We start from the raw sequence: 21,775 nt of genomic DNA, 5'->3' as shown, positions 1-21,775 counted from the left end.
TATACTGTGTTTCCAATAGATGATGATTGCGCCTAGATCCTCCCGAGTAATGGCAGTGACAGGGAGGCCGGGCTGGTACAGCGTGCGTGACGTCATGACGTTGTGCCGCTGAATCAGGGAGGAGTAGCCAGGTCTGAGCCACCCACCAGGGAAGACTGGGGAACACAGGCAGTGCAGCAGGTAAGTGTTGGCCGGGGCCGGCTGGGCTAGAGAGTCACGGGGTGAGTGGTGGGGAGCTGCAGATGACCAGGGTGGCAGAAACAGGGGCTGCGGAAGAGGGGTGTGGCTGGCTGGGGAAGAGTGGTGTGTGTAACAGATACAGGGGATGGGAAAGAGGGGTGTGTGTGACAGACACAGGGGATGGGGAAGACGGGTGTGTGTGACTGGCTGGGGAAGAGAGGTGTGTGACAGACACAGGGGCTGGGGAAGAGGGGGAGGTGTGACAGACACAGGGGCTGGGGAAGAGGGGGAGGTGTGACGGGCTAGGATAAGGGTTAGGAGAGGGGATAGGGGCCACAAAAACATGAGTGTACTGGGTCCCAAGATTCCTGTTGCCGGCCCTGATTTCATATGGTATAAAAGATGTTATTATTATGAATCTGACTAGTGGTAATGAGACTCAGTTCAGCTTTGCATTACTCAGCCAGGGGCTCAGAGTCTAATGCGGGTCAGGGGCTCACAATGGACCTCTGCAAGGAGATTCGAACATCGCTTCTCACACCCTACAGATCAAGGGTAAGTACAGAGCCTATACAGAACGGTGAGAGAAGAGCAGCACAAGGGGTTAGGACAAGGAAATCGGAGACGAGCGAACAGTCAGTGCTATCAAAATCCAGAAAACAAACCAGGTCAGTAACAGGAATCAGACAATAAGTATGTACAGTACTGGTTGCATGAAGATAGGCAGGAGAACAAGTACTGTGGGCCCGATTCAGACCCGCTCGCAAGCGGGTTGATTCTTAGGCAGTGCGCACTGCGCGTGCCCCGGAGCGAGCGCAAAAAGCACTCGCTCTGGCGCTCGCATCCAAAAGGGGCGGCTGTCGATGTTGATCGACAGCTCGCCCCGTTTGGAAGGCGGGGAAGGGGGGTGGCTGGGCAAACGGAGGGGTTCCTGCAGGAATGCCTGCGGTTTGTGGACGGCCCTACTGAAATCACTCATGATGTCAGTAGGTGCACTTCTTGCTCTATTAGAGTAGGAAGTCCACTGGGGCTTGCGGCAACGAGACCCTACCGCAAGGGTCTCATCGCAAGCCCGATGGTCGCAATGGTCTTGACCATCGCGACCATCACCTGGCCGCCCGCTAAAGCTGTGGGTGGTCACCCACAGCTTAGCGAGCGGCCAGGAGGCCGGCTCAGAAAAAACAAGTGGACGCCCTGATTCAGAGCGAGCACTTGCTTTTTTCGAGCGCCTATGAATCAGGCCCTAACTGTTGAGTTCCTTACAAGCATACAGCATGCAAGGGCTATGGCCAGGAAGTGGCTAAAGACATTCAGAAGATACAAGGTTAACAGAACAAACGGTAAACTAAACAAAAGCTGCTGTAGCTCAGTTTGCAGAACTGCCAGTCTCAAGATCCCAGAATGAAATACTGTGGAGCACATCAGTGCTTTTTATTGCAGGACAACATGAGTCCAACATCGAAAGAAGCTTGCAATCTAAAGTGAGGCTTGAATTCTTAAGTGAATTGTGACTTTGAAACAGAAAAAGGTGAGTTATTATACACAAACAGTAACACATATTTCTGATACAACTTACATCTGAGACAATGTTTGGTCTAGTGCAGTGCAGGGGATGTAATGCATTTGTTTTGCAGGAAGAATGCTGGAGACTCAGCTGCGGTCCAATCTGTAAGCAATTTTCTCTGCTGCAGGATGAGATAGCAAAACTTCATGCTGAGATATGTAGGATGTCTGTGTCCTTGAGGCCACCACTGCCTCACAGAGCCCCCAGAAGACATAATGTCTGGACTACTGTGGGCTCTGAAAGGCAGAGATTTCCAGAGGGTCCCAGACACCTCCCACAATCTGTGACACTGCAAAACCCATATGCTGCTCTTGCAGGGCTGGAAGGTACAGCTAATATAGGCAATACAGCGCAGGAAGATATGGGGTCTTCCACTGACTATAGAAAAAGGAATAGGAACAGGAAAATGACATCTTCAAAAAGGACTACGCTTCTCTTGGGAGATTCCATTATTGGAGGAGTACATCTTGGAAACACTGGTGAAGTAGAGAGACAAGTAAGGTGTTACCTGGAGCCACAGCTCCAAGGGATAAAGAGCGCATGCTGAGATTGTGAAGGCAGCAAGCAAAGATGGAGAGGTGGATGTCATTGTCCACCTAGGGACATATGACCTGGCCAATGCTGAAGTCATGGCAGTAAAAGATGAATTCAGGAAGTTAGAGACGGTTATAAAGCAGGTGGCAACCACTGTAACATTTTCAGAAGTATTGCCAGTACACAGAGGGGGAGATAGAAATCATTTTATCAGAAACTTCAATGTTTGGCTACAGAAGTGGTGTTATGAGGAGGGATTTGCATTGACAGTCCATAGCCATGCCATCTGGCAAGATAAAAGCTTATACAAATATGATGGCCTGCACCCATCTTCAAAAGGAACTAGAATACTGACTGAACAGTTTGAAAGCTTCACCAAGAACTATTTAAACTAGAAAAGGGGGACAGTGAACCAAACAAGAAAAAAGAAATCTGCTCCCCCAATAAAGAGGTATTATTTCTGCTGGCAAATGGAACAGGAAGCATATCCACAGCAACAGAAGATAATTCAGAACAAAACCAAATAAACATAGGCAGAGAGATGAGCATACCCAGTAAACAGGAGAAATAAGCAAACAAATAAAAGTCTAAGAGCAATGTGTGCAAATGCTAAGAGCTTAGGAAATAAAATCCCCGAACTAATTGCAATCATGACTGGGACATAGCTATATCGGGATATACTTTATTTAGGAAGGATAGAATGGGAAGAATAGGAGGAGGAGTAGCAATGTATGTCAAGGAAAGCATAAATACTACGTTAATACATAGTATTAAAGAAAAAACCAGAGTCCCTTTGGGTGACTATAGAAACAGGGGAGAAAGTGATTCTTCGTATTGTGGTGATCTATAGACCACCAGGTCAGGAAGAGGAACTGGACAATAAACTATTGCAGGACATCACTAAAATGGCATTAAAAGGAGAGGTTATAATCATGGGAGATTTTAATCTACCCGATATAAACTGGGATGTGTCTATGGCAAGTTCCACTAGAAGTAGGGACATCCTGAATTCATTCCACGGAGCCACCTTCCAGCAATTGGTGAGGGAGCCCACTCGGAAAGACACAATACTAGACTTGATACTTACAAATGGAGACAGAATATCTGATGTAAAAGTGGGTGAAAACCTGGGATCCAGTCAGGGCCGGACTGACCATCTGGCAGTTCTGGCAAATGCCAGAAGGGCCGCTGCCAAGATGTGCCGGTCCAGCTGCTGAGATGCCGGAGGCCATTTTGGGGGGGATTTTTCTATCTCTCTCCACACCACATAGAAAAATCCCCCCCAAAATGGCCACCACCACATAGTACAAATGTAATGTAATAGCCAGATGGAGAGGGGGCTCTAGTGTCTGTAAAACATGCTAGGCTGTAGGCGGAGCTATTGCTCCCTTGTGTGCTGCACATGGCAGGTGCACCACTAGAGCACCAACCCCCCTTCCCCCGCGATCACAAGAGCATCCCCCGCGGTGCCCCCCCCCTCCCCGCGATCACAATAGCCCCCCACGGATGCCCCCCGTGATCACAACACCCCCCCCGTGGGTTCCCCCCCGCGATCACAACAGCCCCTCCCCCACCGCGATGTGCCCAAGATCAATACACTGCTGCTTCCCCATGGTCACACGTGCCCGATGATCACAGCAGCTACAACCTGCAGGTAGGTGCTGACACTTTAACCCCCTTACAGTGCTTAGTTATGTGTATGTGTGTGCATAATTATATATATATATATATATATATACATACACACACATACACAGTCAGGTCCATAAATATTGGGACATTGACAGAATTTTCATATTTTGGCCGCTATTCACCACCACAATGGCTTTGAAATGAAACAAACAAGATGTGATTTAACTGCAGACTTTCAGATTTAATTTGAGGGTAATTACATCCAAATCAGGTGAACGGTGTAGGAATTACAACGGTTTCTATATGTGCTTTATGGACCCGAGTGTGTGTGTGTGTGTGTGTGTGTGTGTGTGTGTTATATACATAGATATATATATCTATCTCTAAGTGTGTGTGTGTATATGTGTATATATATATCTATATATATATATCTATATATATCTATCTATCTATCTATCTATCTATCTATCTATATATATACACTGTATATGTATATTATATAAAGCCTGGTGTTTAAACTCTTTAGTTACAATGCCACGATTAAAACTTTTTCACGTTTGCTGGATCATGATGTAAAGAGTTCTGTATTGCCACTAATTTATAATTGGAATAATTTGTTGAGTGGTGAGCTTCAGGCTTTAAAGAATCTGGCTTTATACCCTGATATAATAATTGTTATTCAAGACCTTACAGTCTATAAAGCTGAGATTGAACGCCAGTTACAGGATGTTAATGTGTAGAGATGTTTACCTGAAGGTCCTACAGCAGCGTTTTTCAACCGCTGTGCCGCGGCACACTAGTGTGCCGTTAGCGGTTAAGTGTGTTACGCGGTCAGGTCTGACCGTCAGAGCTGTCGGTCAGATCTGCCGTACTGCAGACCGGGCAGCGCTGAGCTCTTCTGGGAGTCTCAGGCGTGCCCGGGCCACCACCTACAGTATGCAGACGCAGCAGCGTGACATCGAATGTCACGCATGCCGCATTTCCAGTCAACCCACTCGCCCGCCAGCCAGCTCCGCGGCCTGCCCTGCATGAAGGCCACCAGCACCCCCAGGCACTCACCCCCGCAGCCACCAGCACCACCAGCCAGCCCCGCGGCCACCAGCCAGCCTACCTGTGTACCAGTCAGCCCCGCAGCCCCCAGCCAGCCTGCCTCAGCATCCAGCTAGCCCCGAAGCCACCAGCACCGCCAGCCAGCCTGCCTCAGCATCCAGCTAGCCCCGCAGCCACCATCTCTGCCAGCACCCCTAGCCAGCCCCGTGGCCACCAGCCTGCATGCTGCACTCTGCTGACAGGTAGGGGCAGAAAAATGTATATTAATATTTTATGCGGGAGCCATTGTTCTTTGTTTTTTGGGGGGAGCAATGTGGTTTTTTTTTTTTCTTTGAAGACCAGCAATGTCTTTTTTTTTTTGTTTCTGTGGGTTTTATTCCTGTAGGGCCATAGTGTGTGGGTTTTACTCCTGTGGGGCCATAGTGTGTGGGTTTTATTCCTGTGGGGCCATAGTGTGTGGGTTTTTCTATGTGCGAGACAATAGGTTTTTTCATACTGCCAGTGTTTTGGCAGCCCTGCTGGGATAACCCATTACCAAATGTCTAGTTTCACCTATGTGTGTAATGGCCATCATGGTGTACGGCATAATATCTAAGGGCCATTAAGGTGTGTGGCATAATGTGTAAGGGACACTACTGTGCGGTGTAATGTGACTAAGGAGCATTACTGTGTGGCATAATTTGAATTGAGGGTACTATTGTGTGGTCACGCCCTTTCCCAGCGAGACTCTACACCCTGTTTATTTTCGAAGCATGCCTACGGTGAGATTTTCCCCTCCTTAAGGTGTGGAGAGAGGCACCAAGGCTCTTTATGTACACAGAGCACCACAATGTGTAGTTATGGTTCTGCTTTGGTGTGCACAGGTGTGTCCTCTGTGTTCAGCACCCCTTCCCTAAAAATTCCTACAGTGATCACTATCTAATCCTCTACAACTGCTAACCTAGGGATTGGTCAATTGGGAAGATGCTTTCTCTTATTTTTGTGTGTGACCTACACCAATGAAGTGCCAGCTTTACATATCCGAACCAACCAAATGTCTGACTATGACACATGTTTGAATCCCATGCAGGATGAGCTCTGTTGTATGTAAGTGTAAAAGCATAGACTAAGAAGTGGGAGGAGTCAGGAATAGTAAGGGGAGGAGTCTATTCCAGGAGCCAGATGTTGACGCCAAGGTGGGCCTGTGTGTTCTTTAAATGCCAGGGCCTATTATTAGTCCCAGTCCGGCCCTGGATCCAGTGATCATCAAGCAGTATGGTTCAGAATAAAGACAGATACTGACTCAAAAACAAAGGTGTTAGATTTTAGGCAGGCTGATTTTGCAGGGATGGGAAGATGTTTAAGTGAATCTTTGGCAGAGTGGAAGAACTTGAAAGGAGTGCAGGAGAGGTGGAAAAATTTAAAAAGTGCAATTTCTCTTTCATTCACTAGGGGACACTGGAGGTGCTTACGCTGGGGTATAGAGGAGTGGATAACTGGAGTTGGCACTTTAAATAATTTAGAAGTGTGAAGCTTCTCCCCCCTCTATGCCCCACCAGCCCTCAGTTTAGAAAATGTGCCCTTGGAGCTGGTCACAACCTGCTGTGCTCCAGCAAGCCACATAATTTATTTCTTTTATTTCATATATATTTTATTTTTAGTTTTTTTCTTCTTATTTTAAGGTGGGGTCCGGGTTACTGGCACCCTATTAACCTCCTGGGTTACAGGAAGGAGTGTGCAGTGCTTAACCAAAAGCATCTGACAGCTCCTTAATGCCGCACACAGCACACAAACCACAGCTGCCTTCATGTGAGTGCTGTTCAGAACGGAGGAAACAGGGAGCCGTCCGGAGAGGGAGCGCAGTGAGTATGGATCACATGCACATCCCCGTCTCCTGTCCCACGGCCAGCGCTGGCTTCAGAGAGCGCGATAGCGCTGCTCATTAATTACACTATCTCCCCGCTGATGAGCGCGGCTAGCGGTTCCTACACAGCGGGGCTTGCACAGGGGGGAGATGATCCTGCAGGCGGGGGCAGCCATTTTCCGTCCCTTAGGGCATAAAGAAAGGGGGCGGAGCCTAACAGCGCGGGCTCCCTGTCTCAATAGAGCGGGCTCCCTGTCTAGATAACACGGCAGTGGCTGTGTGCACAGCGTGGCTGCCGTGTTAAACCTGTTTTAAAGACTGCATCTCTCCACTACAGGTGTATGCAGTATATACAGAAGGCTGATTCTCCTGACTACATCCCTGGCAAAAGGTTGTGAGTAACATTGGGGTGTTTGGCAGGGAATCTAATCTGTGGGAAAGAGTGGGGAGTGCCTCTTCCTCTGTGTCCCAAACCAGCCTTCTTTTTATTTCTAATTTCACTTCTGTCCCTCTGTGTCTGGGTGACTGTGTGTATCCATGTCAAACAGAACAAAAGCGGCTCAAAAGATGTTTGTCTGTTCTAAGTGTAACAACAAACTATTCATGCCGCATGCTGCTGGGTTCACGTTATGTGATGCTTGTATAGCAATAGATCCACCTATGGCTATTACTGCCTCACCTGCTCCCCCATGGGCCGCTGACATGGTAGGAGTAATGACGGATTTAACATCTGAGATAGCTGAGGCACGTAAGTCTCAACCTCCCTGGGTGGCGGGGCTAACTAAGGGCTTTATTCAGAGGCGGCCGTACGGTCTCCGACCGCACGACCGCCTCGATGTTTGTCTAGTGCGCATGCGCACGAGGGAGCCGGCTCCTTCGTGCGCATGCGTGAGACCTGCTACGACCGACAGCACCGGTCGTAGCGGGTCTCTTTCCAAAGGGGGCGAGCTGTCAATGTTCATTGACAGCTCGCTCCGTTTGGAAGGCGTGCCGGGGGGTGGCAGCCCAAACGGAGGCGTTCCCATGGGAACGCCTGCCGTTTGGGGGAGGCCCCACTGACATCACTAGTGATGTCAGTGGTGAGCTTCCGGCTCTGACAGAGCCAGAAGCTCTCCGGGGCTTACGACAAGTGAGACCTACCCTAGGGTCTCGTCGTAAGCACCGATGGTCGCGATGGTCAATGACCATCGCGACCATCACCCTAGCGGTTGTTAGAGCTGTGGGTGTTAACCCACAGCCTAACGACCGAAACAGAGGCAGCCGGTCAGGATGCAAGCGGCCGCCCAGTTTCTGAGCGACCGCTTGCATCCTCCGACCGCCACTGAATGAGGGTATAAGTCTCCAGACACCCTGGTACAGGTTATGGGTACAGTGGTGCCTGCACCCTCCACCTCCTACCAAAGACCGACACAAAAGCGTACTCTGGCGACTGTTCTCCAATCAGAAGAGTCGGACGAAGAATTCCTCGCTACGGAGGAAACAGAAGAAGGGGCGTTACAGGACGCTTCCCCTCAAGAATTAGAGTACACTTCTGCTGGGGTGGAATCTCTAATTTTGGCGGTAAGAAAAGTTCTGAATCTACCTGAGGATGTAATACCTGCATCCCAGGAGTGTGAATTATTTCATGAACAACCAAAGAGCTCTGCGGTTTTTCCGTTCTCACAGCAACTTCAACAGCAGCTCTCAGTGGCCTGGAAGCAACCGGATAAACGGTTCCAAATTCCGCGCCGGTTTCCGTCTAGCTATCCTTTTCCATCATCCATGATGGAAAAGTGGGAAACACCCCCTCCAATAGATGCATCAGTCTCCCGTCTCTCTAAGAAAACAGCACTCCCAGTACCGGGAGCTACAGTACTAAAAGATCCTTCGGATCGTAAGTTGGAGACAACGCTAAAATCAATTTATACTGCAGCGGGTGCTCAACTTAGACCCACCCTTGTTACCGCTTGGGTTAACAAGATAGTGGTCGGCTGGGCTGACCAGTTGATTACCGGTTTGGACTCTGGTACCTCCAGAGCAGAGTTACGTCTACTAGCAGAACACATCCGTGAGTCTGCAGTTTACCTGGGAGAAGGTTCGAAAGATATCAGTCAGTCAGATTAGTGCTCGCATATCTGCTTCTGCTATTTCGGGCCGCAGAGCCCTCTGGTTGCGCACTTGGCAAGCGGGCGCAGAATCCAAGCGTGCGGTGGAGGGTTTACCTTTCACTGGCGATATGCTGTTTGGCCCGGAACTGGAAAAATGGATATCCCAGGCCACGGGAGGTTAGTCTTCCTTCCTCCCGTCGGTTGCTCCAGCTCCCAGAAGACCTTACAATGGACCTTCGTTTCATTCCTTTCGTGCGCCACATTCCTTTCGTGGTAGAGCCAGAGGTGCTCCCACGCAACATAGAGGTGGCAGAGGTCGTCCACACCCTGTTGCACGTAGACTAGAGCCTAAACCAGTGGAAAAGCAGGTGGCATGACGGTCTTCCATCCCACCTGGGACCTCCTGCAGTGGGAGCCCGCCTGCAAAACTTTCAACAGGTTTGGAACCAGACCTCTACCGAACCGTGGATCCGCAGACTAAATTTCCCTGGGGTACCGAATAGACTTCGAAGTCCCCCCTCCACCTCGGTTCTTCACCACAAGTCTGCCAATTCCTGCAAGCAAGGCCAAGGTTTTACAGGAGGCTATCCAGTCTCTAGTAGTATCATCTGTACTAGTTCCGGTTCCGGAGCATCAGAGATGTTTGGGGTTTTATTCGAACCTGTTTGTAGTACCAAAACCAGATGGCTCGGTCAGGCCCATCTTAAACCTCAAGTCTTTGAACCTGTATCTGAAGATTTATCGCTTCAAAATGGAGTCTCTGCAGTCAGTCATAGCGAGCTTGGAACCAGGGGAGTTCCTATTATCCCTGGATATCAAGGATGCCTATCTCCATGTCCCCATTTGGGAACCTCACCAGGCTTTTCTGCGTTTCGCCATATTGAAGGATCATTATCAGTTTCGGGCATTGCCGTTCGGGTTATCCTCGGCTCCCCGCGTCTTCACCAAACTCATGTCAGTCATGATCGCTCTCCTTCGGTCATCAGGAGTGAACATAATCCCTTATTTGGACGACCTGTTACTCAAGGCTCCATCGGTATCTCTTCTATTAAATCAGGCCTTACTGACATATCAGACCCTAATCCAACACGGTTGGATAATCAACTTCAAGAAATCAAATCTCAATCTGTCCCAGAAACTTCTGTTTCTGGGCATGATCTTGGATACGGCCTCACAACGGGTTTTTCTTCCAATAGACAAGGCTCGGGATATCCGGTTGTTAGTTCAGCTGGTCCTCAGAACAAGGAAGGTGTCCCTGCTTCTTTGTCTGCGTCTCTTGGGGAAGATGGTAGCAGCTTTCGAGGCACTACAGTTCGGCCGGTTCCACTCCAGGGTGTTTCAGCTGGACCTGCTATCACAGGGGTCAGGGTCTCATCTGCTTCTTCATCGACAGATCCGTCTGAGCCCGGTTACCAGAGTGGCCCTTCTTTGGTGGACACAATCCAACAATCTGTTAGCGGGCAGAAGATTCGGAGTGTGGGACTGGATCATCGTAACAACGGATGCCAGCCTTCGAGGATGGGGAGCAGTAGTCCTCGATTATCACTTTCATGGTCGATGGTCCCCTCTAGAACTGAAGTGGCCCATAAATGTGCTGGAACTCGATTTACAATGACAGAGGCAACAGACTTTCTAAAGGCTCGTCCGGTAAGAGTTCAGTCCGACAACGCGACGGCCGTCGCTTACATCAACCGCCAAGGAGGGACTCGGAGTCGCATGGCTATGCGGGAAGTAACTCAGATCCTTCAGTGGGCCGAAAAACAGTCAGTAATCCTGTCGCCAGTATTCATCCCGGGTGTGGACAACTGGGAAGCAGATTACCTGAGTCGACAGGATATGCATCCCGGGGAATGGAAGCTTCATCCAGAGGTGTTCAACGCGCTGATACGTCAATGGGGATGTCCTCAGGTAGAACTCATGGCGTCGCGATTGAATCGTCAGCTCCCAGTATACGTCTCAAGAACTCGGGATCCGCAGGTGGAAGCGGTAGACGCCCTGACAAGTCCGTGGATCTACGACTTCGTTTACCTTTTTCCTCCGATTCCGCTTCTTCCTCGTCTTCTAAAAAGGATAAAACAAGAATCAGCCTCTGTAATTCTCGTAGCTCCGAACTGGCCTCGGAGAAGTTGGTTCTCGGACCTTCGGTCCCTATTGTCAGACGATCCGCGGCCCCTTCCTCTACGCCCGTATCTTCTACAGCAGGGTCCATTCGTACACCCCGACTTAGCGCAACTGTGTTTAACGGGGTGGCTCTTGAAACCGATATCCTAAGACGCAGGGGCATCCCAGACGCGGTTATTCCCACCATGCTACGCGCCAAGAAGCCAGTTTCGGCTGCGCATTATCATCGCATCTGGCGTGCTTATATCTCATGGTGTTCCAGTCGGGGTCTTCGGTCTAGAATTTTTCGGTTGTCCCGGTTTCTGCTTTTCCTTCAGACGGGTCTGGATTCTGGCCTTCGGCTGGGAACTCTAAGGTGCAGGTTTCTGCCCTCTCCATTTTCTTTCAAAGAAAATTGGCCCTCATTCCTGAGGTGCAGACGTTTCTTCAAGGGGTCTTGCACGTGCAGCCTCCTTTTGTACCTCCGATAGCTCCCTGGGACCTAAACTTAGTGCTTCTATTTCTTCAGTCGCCCATGTTTGAACCTTTGGAGGAGGTCGATCTTAAGTACATGTCTTGGAAGACTGTCCTCCTCTTGGCTCTCGCTTCAGCTCGTAGAGTTTCGGAATTGGGTGCTCTGTCCTGTAAGCCACCTTACCTTGTGTTTCATGCTGATAGGGCAGAACTCTGGACGGTAGCCACCTTCCTTCCCAAGGTTGTGTCGGCTTTTCATATCAATCAGCCTATTGTGATATCGTCGTTGCTGGAGGACTCTGGTGGATCTTCTACCTTGGATGTGGTTAGGGCTCTCCGCATCTATGTTGCCAGGACAGCGTCCCTCCGTAAGTCTGAGTCACTTTTTGTCCTCTATGATGCTGTTCGGAGGGGTTGGCCAGCGTCTAAGCAGACTTTGGCACGTTGGATCCGGCTGACTATTCATCAGGCTTATGATAGTGCTGATCGTCGGCCTCCTTCGTCCATTTTGGTTCATTGCACACGTTCTGTGGGTGCGTCATGGGTGGCCGGTAGAGGAGCCTCCACGTCACAATTGTGCCGTGCGGCTACTTGGTCTTCAGTTCACACGTTTGTCAGGTTTTACAAATTTGATACGTTTGCTACTTCGGCATCCCGTTTTGGCAGCCTTGTTCTGCAGGCGCCGCAGAGCGCTCCCGCCCGTGGGGAAAACTTTGAGACATCCCCAGCTTAAGCACCTCCAGTGTCCCCTAGTGGATGAAAGAGAAAATGGGATTTTGGTACCTACCGGTAAATCCTTTTCTCTGATTCCACAGGGGACACTGGACGCCCACCTCTGCGCTCTTAGCCTGCCTGTTCGGCTCATTCCGTATGTTGGATGCTTCTGTCATGTGTGTTCTTCTCTCCTTTTTTTTTTTGTTTACTCCGTTTGTTCTCCATCTCCTCTCGGTTTTCATTTTCTAAACTGAGGGCTTGTGGGGCATAGAGGGGGAGGAGCTTCACACTTCTAAATTATTTAAAGTGCCAGCTCCAGTTATCCACGCCTCTATACCCCAGCGTAAGCACCTCCAGTGTCCTCTGTGGAATCAGAGAAAATGATTTACCGGTAGGTACCAAAATCCCATTATTAAAGGCAACAGACCTTTGTATCAAAAGGGTTAGGAAAACCACATGGAAAAGAAAGCCAGTATGGATTGGGAAAGAGGTAGCAAGTATTGTGAATGCAAAAAAGATGGCCTTTAGGAAATACAAGCAGATGCAAAATAATGAAGACAAAGAGGAGTATCTTGTAAAACAGAAGGAAGCTAAGAAAGTAATCAGATGTGCAAAGGCAAAAGCTGAGGAGTAAATGGCACAGTCAGTGGGTAAAGGGGGCAAAACTTTTTTTAAATATATAAGCGAAAGGAGAAAAACAAAAATGTGGAATAAAAAGACTAAAGACAGAAAGAGGGAGTCTTGTTGAGGGAGACAATGTAATAGCTGATCATCTTAATAATTATTTTTGTTCAGTACTCACTAGTGAGAGAGAGAGAGAGCAAGAGACCACAGTTAAGTTGCAGGTATGATCAGAAAAAGGAGGTAGGAACAAGCACATTTACAGAGGAGAAGATCATAACAGAACTCTCAAAACTGAAAGTGGATAAATCAAAGGGGCCTGATGGGATACATCCAAGGATACTAAAAAAGAGCTTAAAGGGGTGCTGGTAATAAAATTAACAGAATTATTCAACCAGTCACTAGCTACTGGAGTCATTCCAGAGGACTGGAAAAGAGCAAACGTTGTCCCACTGCACAAAAGTGGAAGCAAGGAAGAGGCAAGCAACTACCGACCAGTGAGCCTTACATCAGTAGTAGGGAAATTGATGAAAACACTCTTAAAAGAAAGTCGTAGATTATCTCCAATCCAACAATTTGCAGGATCCCAAACAGCATGGATTTACTGGGGGGAGATCATGTCAAACAAATCTTATGGACTTTTTTGACTGTGTGACTAAGGAAATAGATAAAGGAGGGGCCAAAGATATAGCTTATCTAGACTTTAGTAAGGCTTTTGACACTATTACAAATCGCAGACTGTTAAATAAACTGGAAAGCATGGGATTGGATACAAAGATAGTTTAATGGATAAGATCATGGCTGCAGGATAGGAAACAGAGAGTTATAGTAAACGGAGTGCAGTCTCAAGAGGGAAATGTTACCAGTGGAGTACCTCAGGGATCTGTACTTGGACCAGAGCTTTATAATATCTTTATTTGTGACATTGTAAATCGTATTGAAGGGAAACTATGCCTTTTTGCAGATGACACAAAGGTATGCAACAGGGTAGACACACCAGGAGGGGTAAAACAAATGATTGATGATCTAGGTAGACTAGAGGAATGGTCAAGAACGTGGCAACTACAGTTTAATGCCAAAAAATGCAAGATCATGGACTTGGGTCTCAAAAATCCAAAGGCTAAATATAGTATTAATGGCACTATACTGGAAACTACTGAATAGGAAAGGGATCTAGGAGTCACTATTTCAGGTGACTTAAAGGTAAGTAAACATTGTAACAAAGCAATGAGGAAGGCAAGTCAGATGCTTGATTGATAGGGAGAGGAATCAGTAGTAGAGAGAAAGAAGTGATAATAGCACTGTATAGGTCATTGGTACGTCCTCATCTTGAATACGGAGTTCAGTTCTGGAGGCCATATCTCCAGAAGGATATTAATACATTAGAGACTGTACAAAGAAGGGCAACTAAAATGGTGCAAAACCACGTACCAGGAAAGACTAAAAGATCTTAATATGTATAGTTTGGAGCAGAGAAGGGTTAGGGGGGACATGATAGAAAAGTTCAAATACATAAAGGGTTTTAACAAGGTAAAGGAAGGAGACATTCTTCAAAGAAAGACAAGTATTAGAACAAGAGGACATGTTCTGAAACTGGAGGGTGGTAGGTTCAGGGGAAATTTGAGGAAAAATTACTTGACAGAAAGGGTAGTGGACAAGTGGAATAGCCTCCCATCAGAGGTGGTAGAGGCTAACACAGTAGAGCATTTTAAACATGCATGGGATAGACATAAGGATATCCTTCAGAAGTAGTAAGGATCAATAAGGGTTGAGGTAATAATATGTTTAAAAATGGGGCAGACTAGATGGGCCAAGTGGTTCTAATCTGCCGTCAAATTCTATGTTTCTATATGATATTGCAGATTTTTAATGATATATAAACTATTATAAATACACCATCTGTGGTCAACATCAGGGCGTCTTTTGATCCGCTGGATGGACTGGATATCTCCAATTTGGTTAGGACCAGTGGCCACTGGCATCTTAACAGGTAACTGTTACTGAGGGGTTATCTATTGCTAAAAGGTTTTTTTGCATACTGTGAGTAAACTGGACCTTGGAGTCACGTGCAATTAGGAACCAGCCTGGGACTGTGTGAATGAAACGCGGTACTCACTGCTAACGGATCCCTTTACTAAGGGCTGGAAATACTATCTCTGAAAGGAGGGACATTCCTTCAGAATCCGGGACACTAATTAGTATTTATTTCTGCCGTTTAACAACTTTGTCATACCTTCCATATTATATTCCATTACAGTGTGACGTTTAATCAGCTGCAACAAGGTGTTTGGAACTTTAATTTGATTCTGTACTGTTATGAACTATACTCCCCACTGTGCAATGTGTTAGGAGTCTAAGGGGTATATTTATTAATGTGAGATTCTACTTAACATTTAACTAGCACCTTCTAGAAGATAATAGCTAGAATCTGATTGGTTTCTATGTGCAACATCTCCACTTCTAAAACTCTCACTTTAGTAAATATATCCCTATTAGTTCATTTAACTGCACATCAGCACATTTCAACTTTGCCATTTTTCTATATGTTATTTCATGTTGATTGTTTTTATCAGTGTTACTGTTACAGTGTTTTGGGGCTATTAAATGTTTTTAATACTACTTGTTCAGCTCACTTTTATCATTTAATACATGTGGTGTGCTTTGCACTGCTCTTTATTTGTTAACTCATATTAAGGGCACAAAGATTCTAACCTGAAAACATGTAGGACCTGTTTGAGCAACACTGTAGCTGTGAAGAATCATTATGATGTAACTCTGAGTAAATGTGGGGTAGTGGTGCAGAGGTGGGGTGAGGGATTAATATTAAAGGATAACATAATGTTTGAGATAGCTAATGATATCGTGGTAGCTTACTGAGAAAAGGTTAATAATGCACAATGAAAGGGGTTACAAATATGTAGATTGGAGGGGTTAATGATGATTGATACAAGGGTTAATTAATAAGAATGAAGGAAGGCATAATGATGACTGAGGATAAAAGGGGTAATGATGAATACGAGGATTGGGGCGGTAATTATTATGCTTATAATGATGAAAGGGAGATGATGGGGGTAGTTGATTATGAGGTGGAAAGGATGGCGATATTGATTAAAGGGTCATGTTATGATAAGAGGAGGAGTTTGCAAAACTGATGCTGATGAGGGGTTGAATGGCTTTGAGGAGTGAAAGAGAACAGAGAGAATTGACTTGAAGATGGGTTAGAATATGGAGATGAAGAAGAAGAAATGGATTCGGAGATAGAGATAGAATGAGATAGAGAAGGGTTATGATGTGTTGAAGGGGGGAGTGTAGTGTCTGTAAAATGTGTGAGGTGTGTGTAAAGAGGGTGGGGGCTATGTATATGGTTAGCAATTTATAAGTGGCTGTCATGTAAAAATAATCTTACATTTTGCCTGGCTAATACATGTGTATGCTAGCTTCAAGAGTATAACATATTTGCAGAGTCCTGACCTATGCAAAATCTGGTACATTGAGACATAGGCTCAGTACTATAAGTTTCCCATTTAAACCAGAACATCAGTGTGGTACATTTACCTACACCTTGCTCTAACTAACCACATTAAAAAGCCATGGTTTTTAAAATACTGTAAGGCCAGGTATATGGCAAAGTAATGGCTGAAATCTACTTTATTTAGATTTCAGCCATTACTTTTATTATTTCTTTTCCCCCAAAGTGGAACTGCTTAGAAACAAAGAAAAATACTAAAATAAGATACAGAAAATGATGAGCTTAAATACGTTGTGATAGATAAAATGATGTCAATGAATACAAAAAAAAATCAATATAAAGTTAAAATAATTAAATCACAAAGGCTAAAACACAAGATTCTTACCTTAATATCTGAAGTTCCAAGTCTTCTATAGGTAGAGTGACGGAAATTCCCTTTGAGTAGAGGAGACTTGTTCACATCGTAATCTTTAGGTTCACTCTCACGCTCCTCATGCCTAAAGAGAAACAAATATTTATTTATTCTTGTTTGTTTTGATAAAGACAGAAGCCATGTTAGCATATCAGACACCATTTTGTGTGTGTTCAATTCCTAGATTCAGACAAAGACATGTCACAAAGACCCTTGTTATAATTCACTTTAACAAATTATATTCCCCAGCTGCACCTTGTTACATTTATGTGATCCAAGGCCGAAGATATCTATACAGATAATGAAAGCTACCATTTATAAGCTTATTCATTCTAGTTATTTTACTTAGTGTAATACTGTCCTCTAGTGACAATATATTATGTTTGAGAATTATTAATATGTATGCAAATTTTATTAGATAAGTAAATACATACAAATTAAGAGTGCTATAAAGTAGTGAATTGTTCAGAATAAATTCAGAGTGTTTTGGAAGCACAAACCTGTTGACTCCAATCACTTCCCGGTCGGAAACTATATTTGAACTCATTCTAACTTGGAGACTGACTACTTGCTGTAATTCGGAGGTGATCTTATATTCTGCTTTATAAATGCTACCTGAAAGCTATCAAACTTATGGCATAGCAACAAATTTCCCATATACACTACCGTTCAAAAGTTTGGAGTCACTTAGAAATTTCCTTATTTTTGAAAGAAAAGCACTGTGTTTTTCAATGAAGATAACATTAAATTAATCAGAAATACACTCTAAACATTGTTAATGTGGTAAATGGCTATACTAGCTGGAAACGTCTGGTTTTTGAAAGGAATATCTACATAGGTGTATAGAGGCCCATTTCCAGCAACCATCACTCCAGTGTTCTAATGTTACATTGTGTTTGCTAAGCGCGTTAGAAGACTAATGGATGATTAGAAAACCCTTGAAAACCCTTGTGCAATTATGTTAGCACAGCTGAAAATGGGTTTGCTCATTAGAGAAGCTATAAAACTGGCCTTCATTTGAGCTAGTTGAGTATCTGGAGCATCACATTTGTGGGTTCAATTATACTCTCCAAATGGCCAGAAAAAGAGAACTTTCAGATGAAACTTGACAGTCTATTCTTGTTCTTAGAAATGAAGGCTATTCCATGCGAGAAGTTGTCAAGAAACTGAACATTTCCTTCAACAGTGTATACTACTCCCTTCAGAGAACAGCACAAAAAGGCTCTACCCAGAGTAGAAAGAGAAGTGGTAGGCCACAGTGCATAACTGTGCAAGAAGACAAGTACATTAGAGTATCTAGTTTGAGAAATAGATGCCTCACAAGTCCTCAACTGGCAGCTTAATTAGATGGTACCCGCAAAACGCCAGTGTCAACGTCTACAGGCGACTCCGGGATGCTGGCCTTCTAGGCAGAGTGTCAAAGAAAAAGTCATATCTGAGACTGGATAATAAAAGGAAAAGATTAATATGGGCAAAAGAACATTGGACAGAGGAGGATTGGAAAAAAATGTTATGGACAGACGAATCAAAGTTTGAGGTGTTTGAATCACACAGAAGAACATTTGTGAGACGCAGAACAAGTGAAAAGATGCTGGAAGAGTGCCTGATGCCATCTGTCAAGCATGGTGGAGGTAATGTGATGGTCTGGGGCTTCTTTAGTGCTGGTAAAGTGGGAGATATGTACAAGGTAAAAGGGATTATGAATAAGGAAGGCTATCAACTCCATTTTGCAACGCCATGCCATACCATGTGGACAGCCCTTGATTTGAGCCAATTTTCTCCGTCAACAGGACAATGACCCAAAGCACACCTCCAAACTATGCAAGAACTATTTAGGGAAGAAGCAGGCAGCTGGTATTTTGTCTGTAATGGAGTGGCCAGCGCAGTCACCAGATCTCAACCCCATTGAGCTGTTGTGGGAGCAGCTTGACCGTATGGTACGCAAGAAGTGCCCATCAAGCCAATCCAACTTGTGGGAGGTGCTTCAGGAAGCGTGGGGTGAAATTTCTTCAGGATTACCTCAACAAATTAACAGCTAGAATGCCAAAGGTCTGCAATGCTGTAATTGCTGCAAAAGGAGCATTCTATGACGAAAACAAAGTTTGAAGGACAAAATTATTATCTCAAATAAAAATCATTATTTCTAACCTTACCAATGTCTTGACTATATGTTCTATTCATTTTGCAACTCATTTGATAGATAAAAGTCAGTTTACATGTAAACAGAAAATGGTCTGGGTGACCCCAAACTTTTGAACGGTAGTGTAAATTAATACATTGTATCTACAGTATTTATTTAAAAAATTGAAGAAACAAGATGGGTGCTAGAGGTAAACATACATAAAAGTATTTGAAACCGTGGTGCTCCACAAGTATTTCAAACACAGAAAACTGTTTATTTAAGCATAATAACAGCAAAATTCCGGGCAGGAGGTAGCAATTTACATGCTTGATAAAGGGCTAAAGACTGCCCGAAATGTTGCTGTTGCTATTATGCTTAAATTATTATTATTATTATTATCCTTTATTTATATTGCGCCACAAGTGTTCCGCAGCGCCTTACATAGTACATAGAACTAATAAGTGAACAAGAAACAAGTAACTTACAGTACATTACAGTGCAGGACAGGGACACAACTTATATACATTGCTGAAATAGTGATTAAAGCACTCACAATAAGCTGCCGGGAGTTGGCGGTCCCGTGTTAGGTGCCCTAATGGGGAGTAGAGAGTAGAAGAAAATGTAAAGAGAAGCACATGAGGGAAGAGGTCCCTGCTCATGAGAGCTTACATTCTAAGGGGAGGGGCAGACAGACAGGCGTGACACAGAAGGGGAAGATAGGAAGGAAAGAGCATGAGGTGGGTTAGGAGGAGTGCTGGAAGGCCTTGATGAAGTAGTGGGTCTTGAGAGCCCGTTTGAAGATTTGTAGAGAGGTGGAGAGTCTGATAGGGAGAGGGAGAGCATTCCAAAGGTAGGGAGCAGCACGGGCAAAATCTCGGATGCGGGAGTGGGAGGAAGTAATCAGTTGGCAAGAGAGGCGCATGCATTAGTTGAGCGAAGTGGGCGGGTGGGAGTGTGAAGGGAGAGAAGGTCAGAAATGTATGCGGGAGAGGATTTGGTGAGGGCTTTGTAGGTGAATGTAAGAACCTTGAATTGGCATCTGAAGGGGAAGGGGAGCCAGTGTAGGGCTTGAAGGAGAGGGGAAGCAGATATAGAACGTCTGGAGAGGAAGATGAGCCGAGCAGCAGCATTGAGAACAGATTGTAGTGGAGAGAGGTGAGAGACTGGGAGGCCAGCTAGGAGAAGGTTACAGTAGTCCAATCTGGATATGACCAGTGAGTGGATGAGGGTTTTAAATAAACAGTTTTCTGTGTTTGAAATGCTTTCAAATACTTTTACATTTTCAGAACCACTTTGCTGTACTTTATTGAGAGTAGAGTAGTCAAGATGGCAAAGACAGCAACAGCAAGTTCACATCCAGCAGTTCTAAAGAGAATCCTGCGATCCTGTCACTGACTATACAAAGGTCACCTATCTAGTGACCGGCCAAGTAGTTCAGCGCTGATTGCCCCACCCACAACAAACCCCTATTTATACTTCTCTCTAAGCACTAATTAATCAACTAGTGAAGGGAAATCTAGTTCATTTTGGTGATTAGGTCATTATGATCTAGTTCACTCAAAAGAGTAGTTCAAAAGAACAGTTCATTTAGGTAATTGCATCACTGGCTCCAATACATTGCTGATAGAAGTGATTGGAAACAGAACTAGTCTAGTACACATACAGTACAGCATTTCTACTAGATGATTCTTGTTCAAATGATCAGATATGTTTAATATGTCTGATCTTTTAATATTTTAAAAAAGCAAATCACTTATACAGCAAGGTAGTAGTGACATGTTTAGCTCTATAATGTTAATTATTTTTGAGAAAGACCCAAATTAAGACTATTGTGACATGTCACTTTTTTTTGCTTTTAAAACACAGTAATTGGGAAGAAAAACAGTAATCGGGAAAAACATACCTTTACCCCATCTCATTTTTTAATTGCACCCATTAATGTCACTAAATGCACACCCGGGCTAGATTAAAAATGGGGTGGATGGGACTACAGCTCTAGGCCTCCACATAAACATAGGCCCTTCATTACAGCATTATGATACCCAGCACCCTTGATGGCACATGGTTTGCTATAAATCATAAGTATTATAATTGCATTTCTGTTTTCCTCTCAAATATACACAATTTTTTATTTTTCAGAATTAAGGGAGATAATGGGTCTGATAGTGTAGGGGTTGTATATGCCAGCTTCTGTAATTTATCTAGCACTTTCTATAAAATGACAGAAGCTGATTGGTTGCTATGGGCAAATTTTCCAATTGATCAAATCACCCCCTATGTCTTGTGGAATAAACATAACTACAGTATATGGCAAGCAGCACTCAGCACTGTGTCTTGAGCTGATGGGGAATGTATCATGTGACTTTCCACTCACTAGCCTAAACGAACTACTGACCTATATGCCGGGAGAATAATGACTCATGAGCTATACAGAATCCTCACAATGTCTGAGCACAGCAGTGCCACCTGTTGTAGTTTAGCAGTACGGACACATGATGAATGTATGAGAAAGAGCTGATGGGGAATGTATCATGTGACTTACAAGAGTCAATGACCTAATTGAACTGGTGAACTAGATAATAACTCATGAATCATCATGACAATCAGTTCAATGAGTGGCACACAGCCCTCATAAAGTCACATAGTAGTGCCACCTGTGGTCGTTTAGCAGTACCGACTCATGCCTAATGGAGCTACTGTGCTCTCTCTGTCACTGTGTCTAACTCCTCCCACTTGTTTTAGCTCCTGATGAACTGATCTTTGCCAGAGCTGTGAACTGAGTGAACTAGTTCATTTTGAACATAATTAGTGAAATGAAGTGCACCTGTGTGAAATCTAAGTGTCACATGATCAGTCAGTATAAACACACCTTTTCTGAAAGGCCCCAGAGGCTGCAACCCCACTGATACCCCTTTCAGACAGAGAAAAGAACCCAGTAATTTTCCGGCTCTGTCTGAAAGGGTCAACACGGGA

At 45.1% G+C, this 21,775-nt stretch overlaps 1 protein-coding gene across 1 annotated transcript in view; it reads right to left on the bottom strand.

Annotated features, from left to right (window-relative positions):
- Positions 1–21,775, bottom strand: part of CFAP95 (cilia and flagella associated protein 95) — an 82,912-nt gene that overhangs the window by 42,138 nt on the left and 18,999 nt on the right. Inside the window, exon 2 of the mRNA XM_088475715.1 lies at positions 16,654–16,765. Coding sequence (XP_088331841.1) covers positions 16,654–16,765 — 112 coding nt within the window. The remainder of the gene's footprint in view (positions 1–16,653; positions 16,766–21,775) is intronic.

This window comes from Taudactylus pleione, unplaced genomic scaffold (genome assembly GCF_031769625.1).
Source record: "Taudactylus pleione unplaced genomic scaffold, aTauple2 ptg000177l, whole genome shotgun sequence".
Taxonomy (NCBI): domain Eukaryota; kingdom Metazoa; phylum Chordata; class Amphibia; order Anura; family Myobatrachidae; genus Taudactylus; species Taudactylus pleione.
Note: the sequence above shows the minus strand (reverse complement) of the source record. Positions and strands in the feature narration are given on the sequence as shown.